Here is a 20,543-nt window from a genome sequence, read left to right as displayed (position 1 = left end):
TGTAATACTGAAATGCAACATAGGCTTCAGCTGGTTGATGTGTACAAACCTCACACGCTATCCAAACAATGTGGAAATAAATTTGAAAGCCTGTAAAGATAACATAAAACTGTACACACTTCATTCATTGCACTCTTTATTGGACTTATGCGTCATAGTCCTCTATTTCATAAATTTCATTCCGGTCACATTGACAGACGTCCTGTGGTATAGTAAGACATTAGCATTAGCTCAACTTCATGAGGCGTAAGCCTCAACGTCAGGAAAACGTGTAAAAAACATTTACGATAGAAGCCTATTGAACTAAATCTGGTAAAATATACATACATGAACTGACAATATACATCCAAATGTATTTCATACATTGTATTTCGTCAATAACGACCTCACAATATAAGGCACTTGGTATTGGTAAAAAATTGATAAAATATCCTGTGCAAATATAGTTCATTACAATACTCGAGCTGACCGTGACAGGCCATAGTCTTAGCGTTTATCCATTATGCATGGCAGATATCAAATCAGAGCAATACAACATTACATATGCAGTTCCCGGTGCAAACGAGAAAGGTCAGCCATGCATAAAGGTTTACCAATCTGAAGTAAATAATGGATAACAAATAGTGGAGTCCAAGTGGACTCATGTCATCATATGACACGGTTTTGACACAGTCAATGTCTCGTCTTCGAAAACGTACAAAACATAAAGCGGCACCATTAAATGGCTAATAATGAAAACACAAGCTAATGATTACTTATAGCAATCAGGGTGCACATCTGCGTTGAATTCGCTAAATTATTACTAAAATGTAACTTATGTAACTCTACGTCCCGAATTGTTTACTTCTTGGTTGCGAGAAACTACTGGTATCAAAATTTGCGAAAAAGACACTCATCTGCTTTAACAACTCGTTGGTTTTATAGACACTACAATATAAACCTTTTTTATATTTTAATGAACAAAATCAATACCTTTTTAACATATATTTAATTGTGCATGCTCATTTTAACCTTTTTTATTCGTTTAGATTTAACTTTGCTTTTTAAAAAACTGAATAACACTTTTAAAAGTAATCTCAAGATGAATATATATATTTTTTCATACTTACATTACAATGTTGTGATGCTTAAATTCATTCATAGCATTTAAAAGTACCTATCTTAGTTTTTCTTTAGTAATTTTAACAAATTAAAATGTTTAGCCTATTCATTGTCCTATAGTTGTCAAACATGTATCACATCCTGTTCTCTGTTTAGTCACTGTTAAATTATTTCCAGGGCATAGTATGAATTATGAAGCAACACTTTGTCTGAGTTTCTTTTTAAACATCACATTACATATATTCTATTGGCTTTGATGACATACTAATTAATATTGTACACATATGGTGTATGAACATTGGTCAGTGTGTCAGGAAGTACTGAAAAAATCAATATTTGAATTACCTTTGTTTTGCCTATTTAAACACTTGAATTATACTCTCCCAGATAATTCCACTAAAAGCCAGCACCTCAACAACTAATATTTACAATTCCTTGAACTTTAAAGTGAGTGACTGATGGCTCATTCACACCAGGAACAATAACTATAATATAGCTGCAAGCAGCAATTACAGGGCAGCAATGAGTAAAGAAAGCCATTTTAAGATAATTTTAGTCAAAATGGCAGAAAAACAACATAGAACTCCTAGTAATATGATTTAATGGCTTTTGATTTAATGGCTTATGGTTTAATCACTTTTGATTAACAGGTGGCACTGTTATCAAATTGATGTGGTGTGTTCTGTGTGAGGTAACAATGGCACACACACAGTTTGGTGTCATTATGTCAAAGCTTTGCAGAGATACAGCCTCAGAGTCATTTTGGCATCAATCTAAAATCTGTAGCGGCGCTATACGAAAACGGTTTTATCTATCAACATGGAATCCATAACTTTTTGTCAGCACAGTCTAAAGATGATTTGACTTGATTTTGGTGAAAATTAGACAAACGGTCTAACAGGAGTTCGAAAAAGTATGTTTTCAACATATATCAATATGAAGGACAGGAAGTTTGTCCGACTATTTCATAATTGGAATGTATGTTGTAGGCATGACCCAAGGAATATTTTGAGACCAGTTTCAACACAATAGGCTAATGCAATCAAAGGTTATTAGCATTTTTGGAAATTTGATGATTAATAGTTAATGAATGGTTTATCACTCTTGACCAATAGGTGGCGCTGTTACCAAATTGATGTGGCGTGGTTAGTGTGAGGTGACAATGGCACATAAAATGTTTGGTGTCAATACAATACAATAGCCCAATTTATTCAAATGTTATTAGCATTTTTGGAAATTTCTTTATAACTTTTGGGCAGAAGGTGGCGCTGCCCCCAATTTTTTGAGTACTGTCAGGGCATGGTGCCGAAGACACATACTGAGTTTCGTAACGATACACCAATGCATTTGTAAAATATAGCATTTTTTGACAAAATTCAAAATGACCGACACCCAAAATAGCTGACATGGGAAAATTGAGTGAAAAATGGGAAAATCTGGTTCGACTCTAATATAAAAATATGGACCAAATCTAACAAGACCAGTTTTGTGATTTTTGGCCAAACCATTAAGAAGTTATAAGCAAAAACAGCTATTTTTTTATATCTCCTGACCACTAGGTGACACTACGCCAAAACACTACAGGTAGCCTCAGGTCATGCTTGTTATAACACACACCAAGTTTGGTCTCAATACGCCAAACTTTTGGAGATATAGCCTCACATCCATTTTTGCATGCTTTTCATAGAATTCATTTGCACGTTATTTGAGAACGGTTTGACAAATGCATGGTCTGAAGATGATCTGAGCCAATTTTGGTGAAAATCAGACAAGCCGTCTAGGATGAGTTCGAAAAAGTAGGTTTTTCGAACTGTTAAAAACAGCGAAAAAACTAAACCTTATGAGTTTTAAATTTTGTTTTAAATAATGATGACACTGTCCTCTATCAGTGTACCAATTTTCACAACTTTCCCACAAGCGGTTCTGTGAGCTGCCGTAGACTTCCTGAGCGAAAGAAGAATGCCAACGGATACAATAGGTGCCATCGCACCTTCAGTGCTTGGCCCCTGATTAACTTTCACATAAATGGACAAACAGATATGTTCAGTTTAAAGTTGTTTGTTGCTTTAAATGTTCTAGTTTTCTAAAAATTAGGGTGGATTCTGAATGGCTGTCAATGCTTTTCAACGTTCTCAGAGTGATTCCAACAATATAGCTCTTCATTATAGTTGTGGTGTGGACTTTTTCTATTCTCATACGATTAGAATTAGGGATGCACTGAAATAAAAATTCTAGGCTGAAAACTTTGGCCAAACACTATTAATTATTGTAATTGGTGTGAACGACCCTTAAGGCCTTGTTTAGAATCAAAAGAAGCATTTTTTGGTGTATCTGACTCAAACCAGTTTACCTTTTGTAGTGTGAACAGAAAACAAACAAACCAGTTTCACACTACATTTGTACACTAACAATTGAAAATCCAATTAAACTCTCTCAACAGTCATTTTTCCAGGTAGTTTTTTCAGGACGTAACATAACGGATCTGATTTCATCGCTTGCAAAGTGACAAATGATCTGATTTGAAATCCAAATCAGATTGGTGTGCAGTGTGAACAGTCTCTTTACGTGGTTGCAACCTGTTTCAAGAACAGCATGCCCGGAGGGATCACGACCCATGAGTGAGGGCCCCGTCCCGCTCCCATCCTGCCTTCATCTTCATCATCAACTTCATCTTCTTCTTCAGCCGCTCTTTCAGCTGGACCCCCGCCGAGGCCGAATGGTGGCAGCAACAAGGGGTGCAGGATTGGCACCTTCCCAAGCCCAAGAGCACCAGAGCTGGGGTACAGCATAGGCCCGGCTCCTAAAAGCGGACTGAGCCTGGACAGATCAAGGGGGTGTCCGCTAAGTGGCCCGGCGAAGGCGTGAGCTCCAAATAAGCTTGTCGCCGCACCCGGTAGGATGAAACGAGCTGCTCCTGGGTAAGATCGATCCATTCGTCGGCCATCCACAGATGAGGGACCATCCAATTCCAGCCTGTTGGTTCTAGGCGAGGCGGTGCGTTCCTGCACCACAGCGTGGCCGTGTGCCTTGATGTGTTTGCGGAGAGAGCTGGGGTCGGTGTAGCGCTTCAGACAGCCCACCATTTTGCAGCAGTAGGGTTTGTCCACGTAGTGCGTGCGCGTGTGTTTGAAGCGGTCACTGGAGTTCGAGTAAGCGCTTGTTGCAGCCTTCGTAAGGACAGATGTACGGCTTCTCTCCTGCGAGGGCACAAGAGCAAGAGATAATCAAAGGCTGTACTAGAGGAATGCAGGGGTCGAGATGGCTGAGGTCAGACAGTCACAACCAGACAGCACAAGCCTGTAGAGACTTGTCATTTTGTGTGGAAAAATGTGGATGTGTGTCAGTGTTTTGGTTTTGTTAGTGTGTGTGTTAAAAGTATTGGTATTTTGGTATTAAGTTCAAACTTAGATAACAAAAACATATAAAATTCAAAAGGCCTGTTCACAACAAGGACGATAACTGTATTAACGATGAATAAAGAATAGCAGTCCACACCACTGCTATAACAATAATAGCAGAAAGGAACGATATTGTTGGAATTTCTTTTAAATTTTGAAAGCTTATGAATGTTAAGAAAAAAAAAACATTGAAAGCCAATCAGAATCTGTCTTACTCATGCTTATAATCAGGGTTGGAGAAAGTTACTTTTAAAAGTCATGCATTACAATATTGCATTACTCCATAAAAAGTAACTTGTTTAGTTTAGTTGCCTAAAAAGTAACTAAATATATGCTTATAATCAGTGTTGTGGAAAGTTACTTTTAAAAGTCATGCATTACAATATTGCATTACTCCATAAAAAGTTACTAATTTAGTTTAGTTACCTAAAAAGTAACTAAATACATGCTTATAGTCAGTGTGGGGGAAAGTTACTTTTAAAAGTCATGCATGAAGTACAAAATGTAACTAATTTAGTTTAGTTACTGAAATAGTAACTAAATATATGATTATAATCAGTGTTGGGGAAAGTTACTTTTAAAAGTCATGCATTACAGTATTGCGTTACTCCATAAAAAGTAACTAATTTAGTTTAGTTACCTAAAAAAGTAACTAAATATATTTTTATAATCAGTGTTTGGGAAAGTTACTTTTAAAAGTCATGCATTACAGTATTGCGTTACTCCATAAAAGTAACTAAATTAGTTTAGTAACCTAAAAAGTAACTAAATATATGCTTATAGCAGTGTTGGGGTAAGTTACTTTTAAAAGTCAAGCATTATATGGCGTTACTTCATAAAAAGTAACTACATTAGTTTAGTAACCTAAAAATGAACTGAGTATATTTTCATAATCAGTGTTGTGGAAAGTTACTTTTAAAAGTCATGCATTACAATATTGCATTACTCTATAAAAAGTAACTTGTTTAGTTTAGTTACCTAAAACGTAACTAAATATATGCTTATAATCAGTGTTGGTGAAAATTACTTTAAAAAGTCATGCGTTACAATATTGCGTTACTCCATAAAAGTAACTAATTTAGTTACCTAAGAAGTAACTAAATATATGCTTATAATCAGTGTTGGGGAAAGTTACTTTTAAAAGTAATGCATTACAATATTGCGTTACTCCATAAAAAGTTACTAATTTAGTTTAGTTACCTAAAAAGTAACTAAATATATGCTTATAGTCAGTGTTGGGGAAAGTTACTTTTAGAAGTCATGCATGAAGTACAAAATGTAACTAATTTAGTTTAGTTACTGAAAAAGTAACTAAATATATGCTTATAGTCAGTGTTGAGGAAAATTACTTTTAAAAGTAATGCATTACAAAATTGCGTTACTCCATAAAAAGTTACTAATTTAGTTTAGTTACCTAAAAAGTAAAGTTACTTTTAGAAGTCATGCATTAAAAATTGGGAAAACAAAATAACTGGTGTTACTTGTTTGAAAAAGTAATGCGTTACTTTACTAGCTACTCGAAAAAGTAATGTTATCATGTAACCCGCGTTACTTGTAATGCATTACCCCAAATCCTTCTTATAATAAACAGAACGCTATCATCCGTTGGTGTGGATGCTACTATAGTTATCGTCATCGTTATAATTTTCATGTAGTTATAATTCTATAGACTCAATTTGGTATAAAGAGCGCTGTAGATGATAGATTTATAAATATATTTAATTGTAAAATATATACAAAAATCTAAAAATATGTATTTATACAACATATATTAATTTAATTAATAATTATTATTACATAAAATAATGTATGTATAAATACATATTTTTGTTTTGGAATATATTTTACATTCAAATATGTTGTATACTCCATGTAATGGGTTTTCATGGGTGTACTGTATCTGTGTTCGCCTTTTCGGCATGCTGGTCCATTTTACAAATGTGTGTGTCTAACCTGTGTGTGAGCGGGTGTGTATCTTCAGGTTCTCCAGCCGTGAGAAACTCTTGTGGCAGGTGGGGCAGTGATGAGGTTTCTCGTTGGTATGAGTGCGGATATGAATCAGCATCTTGTACCTAAACAATTGTATTATTTTTTAAACAACTGTATCATACAGTGTGCACACACTGTCCAAGAGCAAACATCTAATAGGCTTTAAACTAAGTTTTGCAATATCCTGGAGTGGGTGGAAATCTGTTTCATGCTTAAATCCTCTGAATGTGTGTATGTTGTCTGACCTGGCATTAAAGCCTCTTCCCTTGCGCGCACAGCCCTCCCAGTGGCAGCAGTATCCTGTATTCTTCTCCGGTTTCACATGTGAGTCATTCACATGGTCCACCAGATCCTGCAGGCTCTCGAACAGCAGATGGCACTACAGAGTAAAGACAGAGAGCACAGCAGAAGCAGGGAGGAAAATAAGGAGCGCAAAATGAATAGAGTGTGAATAGCTCTTTTAATAATGTAATTTCATGCACTTAAAGAGGTAGTTCACCCAAAAAACGTTCATGCCATTCTCTAGTGAACGCATGTTTGACAGTGAGCGGAAGCTAGAGATTATGGTTTATAAAGTTTTAAATATGGATGTTTTTTTTATACAAATGCATTGATTCACTTCAGAAGGCTTTTATTAACCCCTCGGAGTTGTATGGAGTACTTTTTATAATGGACTTTTTTGGACTTCAAAATCTCAACAGCCATTCACTGCCATTATAAAGCATCGTCATGGCTGAAAACAGTAAAGCCAGCTTTCTGTCACTCACCTTTAGCCAGCGGCAGGCCAGCTGTTCGTCATTTGAGGGCTCAGGGGAGTGCTGACCAATCAGCATCGAGGAGGGCAGGCGCAAGGGACCCTCTGCACCAATCGGCAGAAAGAACTGGAAACCTGGAGGAGGAGAGGCGCTGTCCTCATGGTACGTGGTGCTTTCGGATTCCTGCAAATAGAAGAGCTTATGTATCAGTAATTCATTTCTGATTCACGTCTGACTCATCTTGGTTGGGAAGTAAGAGACCACCTCATGCCCGAAAATGTCCAGACATGTTCCCAAACCTACCCTCTAGTTTTTGATACTAGAAAGGGTTCAGATCAGGACACTGTATGAGACTGGACTGAAATTAATTAGTGTGGAGGGGAATTAAATTACGGGAATGGTGTATAAGGCAGTGTCTCTTTCAGGAGAATTACATTTATTTGTCAAAGAAACTTTAAGGAAAGCTAAAAACACATTTTAAAGGAATAGTTCACCCGAAAATGAAAATTACCCCATGATGTATTCACCCTCAAGCTATCCTAGGTTTATATGACAATCTTCTTTCCGACGAATACAATCTGAGTTCTATTAAAAAATGTCCTGGCTCTTCCAAGCTTTATAATGGCAGTGAATGGGTGTTGAGATTTTGAAGTCCAATAAAGCACATCCATCCATCACAAAAAGTACTCCACATGGCTCTGGGTAGTAAATAAAGGCCTTCTGAAGCAAATATCCATATTTAAAACTTAATAAACCATAATCTATAGCTTCCACTTAAGGTCAAACATGTGTGTGGAGTACTTTTTATGATGGATGGATGCACTTTATTGGACTTCAAAATCTCAACATCCTTTCACTGCCATTATAAAGCTTGGAAGAGCCAGGGCATTTTTTAATATAACGCAGACTGTGTTTGTCTGAAAGAATAAAATCATATACACCTACGGTGGCTTCAGGGTGAATATATCATGGGCTGGTTTTCATTTTTGGGTGAACTATCCCTTTAAATGTGCACAATGTTGTTTAAAAAGACTAATCCAATGAAAATGTTCTAGAGTTTGAGGTATAAGTTACTCACTGAGGCCAGAAGAGGCGCTGTGGGGCTCCAGCTGGCACCGCTGTCTATAGGAGAAGGTGGTGAGGGAGAGGAAGATGGAGACAGACTCAGATCTACCACCGTGGATGATGAAGAATCTGACATGTCCTTGTCAGCTGCATCTGGAGAGAAGAAAAGAGGTTAGTTTTTGTACAGCTGAGACTGTTATAGACTGTCAGACTATGCATTAGTGGTGTTTTTTCAGTGACTCTTTCTGCAGTTACACCAGTAGGTGGCAAAAGTGATAATCATTAAAGGAATAGTTCACCCAGAAATGAAAATTACGCCATGATTTACTCACCCTCAAGCCATCCTAGGTGTATATGACTTTCTACTTTCAGATAAATATAATTAAAAAATGTCCTGGCTTTTCCAAGCTTTATAATGGCAGTGAATGGGTGTTGAGATTTTGTAGTCCAATAAAGTGCATCCATCCTTCATAAAAAGTGCTTTGCACTGATCCAAGGAGTTAATAAAGGCTTTCTAAAGTGAATCGATGCATTTGTGTACGGAAATATCCATATTTGAAACTTTATAAACTGTAATCTCCAGCTTCCGCTAACTGTCGTACGCGTGTTCATGAGAGAGTGGCGTTCCAGACGCAGGGAAGTGACAACCACGGAAATGCAGAAGAAAGACCAAAACAAAACACAGGTCACGACTTAGAACTACAAAACATTGATTTGTAAGTAAAAATGTCAGGGGATTTTAATATAAGACAAGAGGAGACTAGTTTTCCTTTGCTCCTGTATACAAAACTTGCGAGACTAGCATATTCTCACTAGAGCTTACGCTATACCTACATCCTACATAATCCGCTGGAACGCCACTCTCTCGTGAACGCACGTGCGACAATTATATTTTTCTTACACAAATGCACCGATTCACTTCAAGAGGCCTTTATTAACCGTCCAGAGCTGTGTGGAGCACTTTTTATGATGGATGGATGCACTTTATTGGAGATCAAAATATCAACACCCATTTACTGCCATTATAATGCTTGGAAGAGCCAGGACATTTTTTTTAAAAAGTTCACTTCCAGAACAAAAATTTACAGATAATTTACCCACCCCCATGTCATCCAAGATGTTCATGTCTTTCTTTTTTTCAGTTGTTAAGAAATTTGTGTTTTTTGAGGAAAACATTTCAGGATTTCTGTCCATATAGTGGACTTCTATGGTGCCCATAAGTTTGAACTTCTAAAATGCAGTTTAAATGCAGCTTCAAAGGGCTAGCCAAGGAAGAAGGGTCTTATCTAGCGAAACGAGCAGTGGACAATTTATATACTTTTTAACCTCAAATGCTCATCTTGAATAGCTCTGCGTCTACTCTGTGTATTCCAATTCAAGACAGTTAGGGTAGGTCGAAAAACTCTTTTCCAACTTTAAAATCATCCTACATCGCTGTTTTACCTTTTTTTTGTAAAGGGCGTTTGATCTTCTTTGTACGTTTACTTTGTAAAATTTGGGTCGGTACTTCTGCAGCGATGTAGGATGATTGTGAAGTTGGAGGAGAAAATGAGATGGGAGTTTTTTGACATACCCTAACTGTCTTGAACTGGAATACACAGAGTTCACGCAGAGCTAGACAAACTGCATTTTGGAAGTTCAAACTCGCGGGCACCATAGAAGTCCACTATATGGAGAGAAATCCTGAAATGTTTTCCTCAGAAAACATCATTTCTTTACAACTGAAGAAAAAAGACATGAACATCTTGGATGACAAGGGGGTCAGAAAATTATCTGTAAATTTTTCCTCTGGAAGTGAACTACTCCTTTAATATAACTCTGACTATATTCATATGAAAGAACAAAAAGTCATACTGTATACACCTAGAATGGCTTGAGGATGAGTAAGTCATCTTTATGAGTGAGTCGTTGAATCACTCACTGAACCAATTTGTTAAAAAATGCTGACTGATTCAGGAACTAATCAATTTTCATTCCTTTGAGATGTATATGACTGTATGCATGTAGCGGTGCATGTTATAACTGTAGTGTTTGTGTTTCATCTGTAGTTTAGTTATGTAGTGGTTTGTGTGGTCAGGTGACTAACCAGGGCTTTTGGGCTTGTGCAATGCGCGGGATATTCGAGCACGAGAGTAGTGTAGCGGGGCACAGATGGACGTTCTGAGCGTCCTGTCACGGCCGGAGGGAATCTTCAAGTCCAGTGGCTCGTCCAGCGACAGCATGGCTTTGATCCACCCGCCTGAAAATTCAAACCATATTATTATTTTTTTTTTTTTTCCATTACGACTCTTCACAGTGGCACCAACACTGACAGCTGTGATTTTGCAGCTTATTTTTAAGGAGGAAATACCCTCTCTCTCTTTCTCTCTCTCGCACACACACGCAGACACACTCCCACACACGTGCAGCTCCGCGTTCACTTCAGCAACTGTAAGTCATTTACATTTCTTTCTGCCAGACAAGTCACGCACTCACACACACATAAGCAGTTCATCACACCAGCAGCCACACTGCAGTCAAAACATGCAGAACGCATTACAGAGATATATAGATCTGAGTTCTTTGCTTTCCTTCATTCTTTTCCTCCCGTCTCGGGTTCTTTCTGTGATGCAGAGGAAAAGCTGATGAAGAGTGGGCCTCTGGCTCCACATCTATCTGTGTTTGTATAAATTAGGAATGCACCATAGTTAAAATTCTGATTACAAGAGTTACATAATCAGATTACTTTTTCAAGTAACTAGTAATGCATTACTTTTAAATTACAAGAAAGTATCTTTTTCAAATAAGTAACGCAAGTTACTTTGTTTTCCCATTTATTCACCGACACCTCTCCTGTCCCTGTGTTGAGAGAAATTGGAAACGAGATGCAGAGGCACTTCCTTAAGCCCAAGGCTTTTTAATTTCATTTTCGGTGTGAAAGGGCCCCTTACAGTTGCCAAAAATATAACTTTTGGGGTTTTATATTAAAAATAAATAAGCTAGCCCAGCTCAGGTGACAAAAAGTAACCCAAAAGTAACAGTTTATTACTTTCTACCTGATCTCATTAAGAAAAAGTACCTGTGGGAACTTTTTCATGAGACGCGAAATACATACCAATAAGTACATCACTGCAGTTTCCAACAGGAATGAACACTAGAGTCGGTAAAGATGCAAACACTTGTTAGTTTTCGTACACAGTTATGATTACAACTCCATGTTTCGCTTTCTGAATGTAACAAGCTTGCTCGGTAGCTCAGCCGGCACGGAATTAGACTTAAAGGAGAAGTCCACTTCCACAACAACAATTTACAGATAATGTACTCACCCCCTTGTCATCCAAGATGTTCAAGTCTTTCTGTCTTCAGTCGTAAAGAAATTATGTTTTTTGAGGAAAACATTTCAGGATTTTTCTTCATATAACGGACTTTAATTGTGCCCCCGATTGTGTACTTCCTAAATGCAGTTTAAATGTTTGTCAAAAATAGAACTTTTTACATTAAAAACAAACAAGAAAGCCTGGCCTAGATATAAAAAGTAACAGAAGTAACTTGAAAGTAATGCAAAAGTAACGTAACGCATTAAGCAACTTAGTTGCTTATTTAGGGAGTAAAGCAATATTGTAGCGCATTACTTTTAAAAGTAACTTTCCCCAACACTGCCCGTAATACCTTCATTCATCTTTGGAAAACAAAGAAGATATTTTTGATGAAATCCGAGAGCTTTCTGACCATGAATAGCAAGCAACTCAACTGACACGTTCAAGGCCTAGAAATGTATGACGCATGCATGTGCTACTCTTATGAACGCTCATCGAAGACTGAAACGGAAGAGAAAAAAAATGTTGAATAAAGTCGTTATTTTTGTTCTCTTTGCACACAAAAAGTATTCTTGTGACTTCAGAACATTACGGTTGAACCACTGATGTCACATGGATTATTTTAACAATGTCCTACCTTTCTGGGTCTTGAACGTGTCAATTGTGTTGCTGTTTATGAAAGCTCTCGAATTTCATAAAAAATATCTTAATTTGTGTTCTGAAAACGAATGAAGGACTTATGGGTTTGGAACAACACAAGGGTGAGTAATTAATGACAGAATTTTCATTTTTGGGTAAAAATCTCATCACACTAGAAGTGAAAAAGTGACTTTTAAAAGAAGTCACTTTTTAGACCCCACTGAACATCCTCTCTTGCACTGATTGTGCATTACATAAATGTTCATCTAACCATATAATTATTCTCTTCACTTACAGAGGAATGAGGAAATACAACACCTTTAACACACACTCACATTCATTATGACCCAAAGATATGCTTTTTTTCTAGGAAAGAACATTCCCACTGTCTCCCTGCAAACACCTTTGGCTTTTCATCAACTCCTGCGTGCTTTCTTTTCCTCGTTCCTCTGATTCCCCTCTCTCTGTGATATTACACAGTATTGCAAAAGGGTTGAGTGCTGAACACTTCCCCTCGTCTCCATCCCTCCGTTCCTCCCTCCCTCTCTCTCTCAGTCTCTGGCATCGGGGTTTGTTTTCAATCTAACTTCTTCCTCGAGCTCCACCCTTACTTTCTGGGCTTTATATACACAGTAACACTGAGACATACTGTACAAACACCACAAACATTGCACGCATTTCTGAACATCTACCTTCTGGTAACATTCAACAGGTTTTAAAATGGATTTCAAGAAGGTGCTTTACAATGTGTTCAACCACAGTGACAGCGAGGTTGTGTTTTTGTGAGGACGCGGGGGAAAAGACACAGACTTCATAAGAAATGTCTTTTTATGATTCTCTTCTCCACATAGACACATGCAAGGTCACTCTTTCTCTGTTCTGTTTCTCATTCCTCCACATCTGCAAGTGTCTGTAATTCTGGCCCTTTCCCTTCCTTTTGTTGACTCAGAAGCTGTGGGTGATCATTCCTTTCCTATTTCACTTTTTCACTCCCTCCTTCCAAAAGTCAGTGATGCAATCCCATTATTTAGCCTGCAATCTCAGTGTCTAGCATGAGAAAGATCCAGAAAAAGAAAGGATAGAGTGCTAGTGCATCTTACTTGGAGATTTTCTTTTTGCTTTTTAATTGCATGGATCCTCAAATATGATATATATTACTTATACATTAGTAGTGTATATATATAAACACTAAGTAGTGTATATATATAAACACTACTATGTGCATTTTTGTTGTTTTTTTCTTACTGTTACATTTTTGGGATTTTTTCCTCTCAGATTTTCTGAGGACCCCCTTCAAAACACTCTCTGCCATTCATCCATAACAGGATGAGGGTGGAGAACAAAACACAGCTAAATAATGAATCACTGATGAGGAAGAAACAACAACATCCTACAGAAGGCAATGAGCGCCACATCTCTCCCTCTCTCTTTCTTTCTTCATCGCTCCTTCACTTTCCACCCCCTGCGTCTGGCAACAGGACAAGGTCAACACAGCCTCCCCTCCTCTAAAATTCCCATTCCTTCTTCTCTCCTTCTCCCTCTCTCTCTCCGTATAGTCTGTCATCCAGACACACACACACACACACACACACATTCCTCTGGCCACAGCAGATTCACCCAATTTGTTTCCACTGCGCTTTTAAGTGTACATTAGAAATGCAAAGAGAGAGCCAAGCTCATAAACAATAACAAGAACCAGCTGCGGGCCCAACGTAGCAATCGTGCTTAGTTTCTCCAGAGATGTGGAGCACAGAGGAAGTCTGGGAGAACGGTCGGTCGCGGCTGAGAATCAAATGGACGGTGTGGATTAAGTGCAATTCGAAATTCTTCAGACATCATTTTCTCCCTTCTCGCGCTCTCATATTTCTCTCTTCTCTCTCTCGCTCTCTTTTTCCATGCCTTTCCTCCTCCCCTTGGATTGCTCATGATTCGCAAAGGCCTCCAGGAACTCTGTCCAACCTCAAACTCAAGCCAAAGAGGGGAGAGATTGAGAAAATAGAATGAGACGTAAGGGTTGATGAAGAGAAAAGGGAGGGCGGGAGCTCAGGAATTCTCTGTTTCTTTTGGAAATGAAAAGATATATTGCTCAACATCGTGCGTTTATGCTTGTATAGGTAAAGTTAAATAAGGAACTGATGGACGTGAAGAATTCCAGAAGCAGCCATTGGTGGTTGGTGTTTCACAAGAAAAGAATGTGTGGTTTCATCTCTCCTTTCTGTCTTTCCTCACGCATTCTCTCCAGCGAACCCAACGAACCCCAACGCAAAAGCAGAGACCACATTATAAGTCAAAACTGGTGTATGACGGACATATCCCTCAGCAGTCGCGGCAAACAATGTCTCACAGCCCGCTGAAACATTCATACGCATACTCCCTCAGCCACACATTCATCCACAATCTGTCTCTCATTCCATTCCTCAGACCCTCTGTTAATGTTGCAGTTTGTTGCATCAGGACTGGGCTTGGCGTTGCACCGAGAACCTCCCAAAGTACTGCCATAACCACCATAGACACTGAGCTGGACACGGCAAACGCCCACATATTCGGATTAGCAGTCATCAGCATGGGTTTTTCAATAGGCGATTTTGAATGCACATTTGGTAGCTCCCAATCTTGATTATTTGCGTACATCTGCAACATATGTGAGCAATATGAACCTAGGTAGACATATATATGTATATATAAACCAGTACAAATGGTTTGTAAAAATTACTTTCTTGATTTAGGACCTTAAAACAGTGCAACCCATTCAACAGAATGTACATATATCTCTCACGTTGTTGTTTTCATTTGTGGAAAAATGGAATATGCTTTATTTATTTGTAATCTGTCTTTTAAATTAGCTATCTGTCGCATTGTTACTGGAGCTAAAATTGTCAGCAAACTAATACTTTAGCCTACTAGTTTTAGGTTCAGTGGTTACAAAAAGCTCTTCTGTCCCATTGGGACAAGAAACATAGGGTCGTGTATCATGCTGAAGGGGTTGAGTTAGCCAGCTAACAATTTAGTCTACTAGTTTAACCATAAAAATTAAATAAACCCAATCAGGACAGTAAATATAAGGGTGTTGTATTATGCTGAAGGGGTTAAGTTAGCAAGCTAACAATTTAGTCTACTAGTTTAACCATAAACATTAAATAAACCCAATCAGGACAGTAAACATAAGGGTGTTGTATTGTACTGAAGGGGTTAAGTTAGCAAGCTAACAATTTAGACTAATAGTTTGACATTAAATGGTTATGAAAAGCTTTTCTTATTAGCTATGACAAGATATCACAATAACACAGGATGGGATCTTAGTTTGCCCCAACATAAAAATGAAAGAACCCCATCAGGACACAAAAAAAAGGGACTTGACTCACTCTGAAGGGGTTAAGATAGGAAGCTAACAATTTAGCATACTAGTTTAACCATAAAAATGAAACAAACCCAATCAGGACATGAAACATGAGGGTCCTGTATCATGCTAAAATGGTTAAGTTAGCAGGCTAGCAATTTAACATACTAGTTTAACATTTAATGGTTACAAAAAGCTTTTCTGATTAGCTACGACAAGATCAAATAAACCCCATCAGGACACGAAACGTAAGGGTCTTGTATCATGCTGAAGGGGTTAAGTTAGCAGGCTAACAAATTAACCTACTAGTTTAGCGTTAAATAGTTGCAAAAAACTTTTCTGATTAGTTACAACAAGATAAAATATACCCCATCATGGCACGAAACATAGGGGCCTTGTATCATTCTGAAAGGGTTACGTTAGCAAGCTACCAATTTAACCTACTAGTTTAATGTTAAATGGTTACGAAAAGCTTTTCTGATTAGCTACAACAAGATATCACAATAACACAGCATGGTATCTTAGATTTTCCCGACATAAAAATGAAATTAACCCCATTGGGACAAGAAAAATAGGGTCATATATCATGCTGAAAGGGTTAAGTTAGCAAGCTAACAATTTAGTCTACTAGTTTAACCATAAAAATTAAATGAACCCAATCAGGACACTAAACATAAGGGTGTTGTATTATGGTGAAGGGGTTAAGTTAGCAAGCTAACAATTTAGCATACTAGTTTAACCATAAAAATGAAACAAACCCAATCAAGACATGAAACATAAGGCTCCTGTATCATGCTGAAGGGGTTAAGTTAGCAGACTAACAATTTAACTTACTGGTTTAGCGTTAAATAGTTGCAAAAAACTTTAGTTACAACAAGATCAAATATAGCCCATCAGGGCACGAAAAATAGGGGCCTTGTATTGTGCTGAAAGGGTTAAGTTAAAAAGCTACCAATTTAACCTACTAGTTTAGCATTAAATGGTTACAAAAAACTTTTGCGATTAGCTATGACAAGATAAAATATACCCCATAAGGACACAAAACATAAGAGCCTTGTATCATGCTGAAGGGGTTAAATTAGCAAGCTACCAATTTAACCTACTAGTTTAGTGTTAAATGGTTGCAAAAAATATTTCTAATTAGCTACGACAAGATAAACTAAACCCTATCAGGACACAAAACATATGCATCTTGTATCATGCTGAAGGGGTTAAGTTAGCAACCTAACAATTTAACCTACTAGTTTAGCATTAAATAGTTGCAAAAAAACTTCTCTGATTAGTTACGACAAGACAAAATATACCCCATCAGGACACGAAACATAAAGGCCTTGTATCATGCTGAAAACATAAAGTTAGCAAGCTAACAATTTAGCTTACTAGTTTAGCGTTAAATGGTTATGAAACGGTAATAATGCAGGATCTTAGCCGGTCTTGGCATTAAAAATAAAATAAACCCCAGCGATACATCAGAAATAAGGGTCTTGTATCATCTGAAGGGGTTAAGTTATCGAGATACAATTTAGCCTGCTAGTTTAACATTAAATTCTTATGAAAGGCTTATAACACATGATGGGATCTTCATTTGCCTCTATTAAAAAAAAACCCATAAGGACATGAAACATAAGCGTCTTGTATCATGCTGAATAGGTTAAGTTAGCAAGCTAATAATTTATCCTACTATTTTAAAGTTAAATGGTTACAAAAAGCTTTTCTGATTAGCTACAACAGGATATCACAATAATGCAGGATGGGATCTTACTTGTCCCTGATATTAAAAATAAAATAAACCCATCAAGACACGAAACGTAAGGGTCTTGTATCATGCTGAAATGGTTAAGTAACATTAAATGGTTATGAAAAGCCTACTAGTTTAAAGTTAAATGCTGACGAAAAGCTTTTCTGATTAGCCATGACTAGATTTCACAATAAGACAGGATGGGATCTTCGTTTGCCCCAATATAAAAATTAAATAAACCCCATCAGGACAGGAAACATAAGGGTCTTGTATCATGCTGATGGGGTTAAGTTAGAAAGATAATAATTTTGCCTTCTAGTTTAGTGTTAAATTGTTACGAAAAGCTTTTCTGATTAGCTACAGCAAGATATCACAATAACGCAGGATGGAATCTTCGTTGGCCTTGACAAAAAAAATAAACAAAAACCATTGGGACATGAAACATAAAGGTCTTGTGATATCACAATAATGCAGGATGGAATCTCAGCTTGCACTGACATAAGAAATAAACCCCATCTGGACACAAAACATGCTGAAGGAGTTAAGTTAGCGTGCTAACAATTTAGCCTGCTAGTTTGACGTTAAATGGTTAATGAAAAGCTTTTCTCATTAGCCACGACAAGATATTACTATAATGCAGGATGGGATCTTAGTTGGCCGAACATAAAAATGAAAGAATCCCATCAGGACGGCAAGCATTAAGGGTTTTGTATCATGCTGAAGGGGTTAAGTTTTTGTTGAAAGCTAACAATTTAACCTATTAGTTTAGCGTTAAATGGTTACGAAAATATTTTTGGATTACTAAAACAAGATATCACAATAACATAGGAAGGGGTCTTAATCGGACCTGACATTAAAAATAAAATAAACACCATCAAGACACAAAACATAAGGGGTCTTGTATCATGCGGAAGGGGTTAACTTAGAAAGCTAACAATTTAGCCTATTAGATCAATGTTAAATGGTTCTAAAAAGTTTTTCTGATTACCTACAACAAGATAACACAATAACGCAGGATGGGATCTTAGTTGGCCCGACACAAAAATGAAATTAACCCCATCAGGACATGAAACATAAAGGGTCTTGTATCATCTGAAGGGGTTTAGTTAGCAAGCTAACAATGTAGCCTACTAGTTTAGCATTAAATGGTTACAAAAATCTTTTCTGATTAGCTATGACAACATATCACAATAACCCAGGATAGGATCTTAGATGGCCCTGACAATAAAAAATAAAGTAAACCCCATCAGGACACAAAACATAAAAGGTCTTGAATCATGCTAAAGGGTTTAAGTTAGCAAGCTAACTATTTAACCTGCTTTTTTTACTTTAAATATTTATAAAAAAGTTTTTCTGATTAGGATCTTAGTGGCCACTGACATAAAGTAAATCCCATTAGGACACAAAACATAAGGGTCTTGTATACTGTGAAGGGGTTAAGTTGCATAGCTAAGAATTCAACCTACTAGTTTAACGTTAAATGGTTACGAAAAGCATTTCTGATTATCTACAACAAGTATGCATAATATTGCAAAATGGGATCTAATTTGATCCTGACATAAAAAAAATCAAGACACGAAACATAAGGGTCTTGTATACTGTGAAGGGGTTAAGTTGCATAGCTAAGAATTTAACCTACTAGTTTAACGTTAAATAGTTACGAAAAGCATTTCTGATTATCTACAACAAGTATGCATAATATTGCAAAATGGGATCTAATTTGATCCTGACATAAAAAAAATCAAGACACGAAACATAAGGGTCTTGTATACTGTGAAAGGGTTAAGTTGCATAGCTAAGAATTTAACCTACTAGTTTAACGTTAAATAGTTACGAAAAGCATTTCTGATTATCTACAAGTATGCATAATATTGCAAAATGGGATCTAATTTGATCCTGACAAAAAAAAATCAAGACACGAAACATAAGGGTCTTGTATACTGTGAAGGGGTTAAGTTGCATAGCTAAGAATTTAACCTACTAGTTTAACTTTAAATAGTTACGAAAAGCATTTCTGATTATCTACCACAAGTATGCATAATATTGCAAAATGGGATCTAATTTGATCCTGACAAAAAAAATCAAGACACGAAACATAGGGCTCTTGTATGATGCTGAAAGGGTTAATTTTTGCGATAATTAACTGCTGAGTGTAAATTACTAACGTTTCACAGAATTTACTACATGAAAAATAAACAAACTTTAAATATTTTATTATGTGTAAAAGAGATGCAAACTATACAATAAAACGACCTAGGAAATCTTGTGAGACAATGTCAAACAAAACCAGGCTCATTATACAAAAATATTTGACCGCAGAATGCCATGACTGACCAATCACCATCAAGTATTCTGAAAAGCCTTGTAAAATAACATAATTACAGCATGTGAAACACAAATAAACTTCCCACCCACCCGCTCAGGTGTCCTCCGTTCACACCTGTAGCTGCCCTGACATGACTGTCATAAGTTATATAACACCAGATGGTCTTTGTTTATAGCACAGTCTGTTTAGCAAACCTATTCCGCGTTGAGTGGTATTCGATATCTTTCAACATTTAAGAAACTAGGTCAGACTGTCTGGATAAAACTTGCGCAAAATAACACACGCACACACACACACACGCACGTACATCCTTAATCTTTTTCTAGACGTGTGCCGATACAGATTGTGTTTGTCCAGATGCGCTCGACATGCCCGACGGTTTTACCTCAGTAAAGACGCTCCGTCGGATTCCGAAATACGTGACCCGCTGAGAGGACTTGAAACGCGCGGTCCGTTTAACGCTTAACGGTTAAAACGCCAGATGTCTTCATCAAAAACACTCCTGGATCCAGTTGACCATTTCCAACTCACGCACAACACGACAGGCTATACTTAGACTAAAACGCAAACTGTTGCTGTTAATTTAAATTGTCGGAAAATATAGAATTGTGTCAAGTTACGATAAATCGTTCTAAAATAAATACATTTCAAAGGAGCATCGTTTGCTTACGACGCCTGTCTACTGTCTCCCGGCTCCTTCCTCAGTCAGAAAAAAGAGACGGAGGGAGAGGGAGGAGAATAAGACAAGAGGGTGGAGGACATGAAATGATGATTCTTTATTTTCCTCCAGATGTGGTCTCTCTCTCTCCCTTTCTCCCTGGCAGATTACTGTATTATTCTCCCTCCATCCCGCCCTGCTGTGTGACCCCGCCCCCACGGAGACGTACGTGACGACGTCG

The 20,543-nt window shown here is 37.4% G+C and overlaps 1 protein-coding gene across 1 annotated transcript; it reads right to left on the bottom strand.

The window, feature by feature from the left end:
* Positions 1-119: 119 nt before the first annotated feature.
* Positions 120-20,465, bottom strand: glis2a (GLIS family zinc finger 2a). Its single transcript, XM_051094926.1, is given in 8 exon segments — positions 120-4,253; positions 4,255-4,298; positions 6,453-6,571; positions 6,734-6,867; positions 7,256-7,426; positions 8,322-8,461; positions 10,395-10,547; positions 20,030-20,465. Coding segments are annotated over 7 exon segments (1,335 nt in total). The 5' UTR covers positions 10,531-10,547; positions 20,030-20,465; the 3' UTR covers positions 120-3,662.
* Positions 20,466-20,543: the final 78 nt, after the last annotated feature.

This window comes from Labeo rohita, chromosome 22, assembly GCF_022985175.1.
Source record: "Labeo rohita strain BAU-BD-2019 chromosome 22, IGBB_LRoh.1.0, whole genome shotgun sequence".
In the NCBI taxonomy this organism is placed as follows: Eukaryota; Metazoa; Chordata; class Actinopteri; order Cypriniformes; family Cyprinidae; genus Labeo; species Labeo rohita.
Note: the sequence above shows the minus strand (reverse complement) of the source record. Positions and strands in the feature narration are given on the sequence as shown.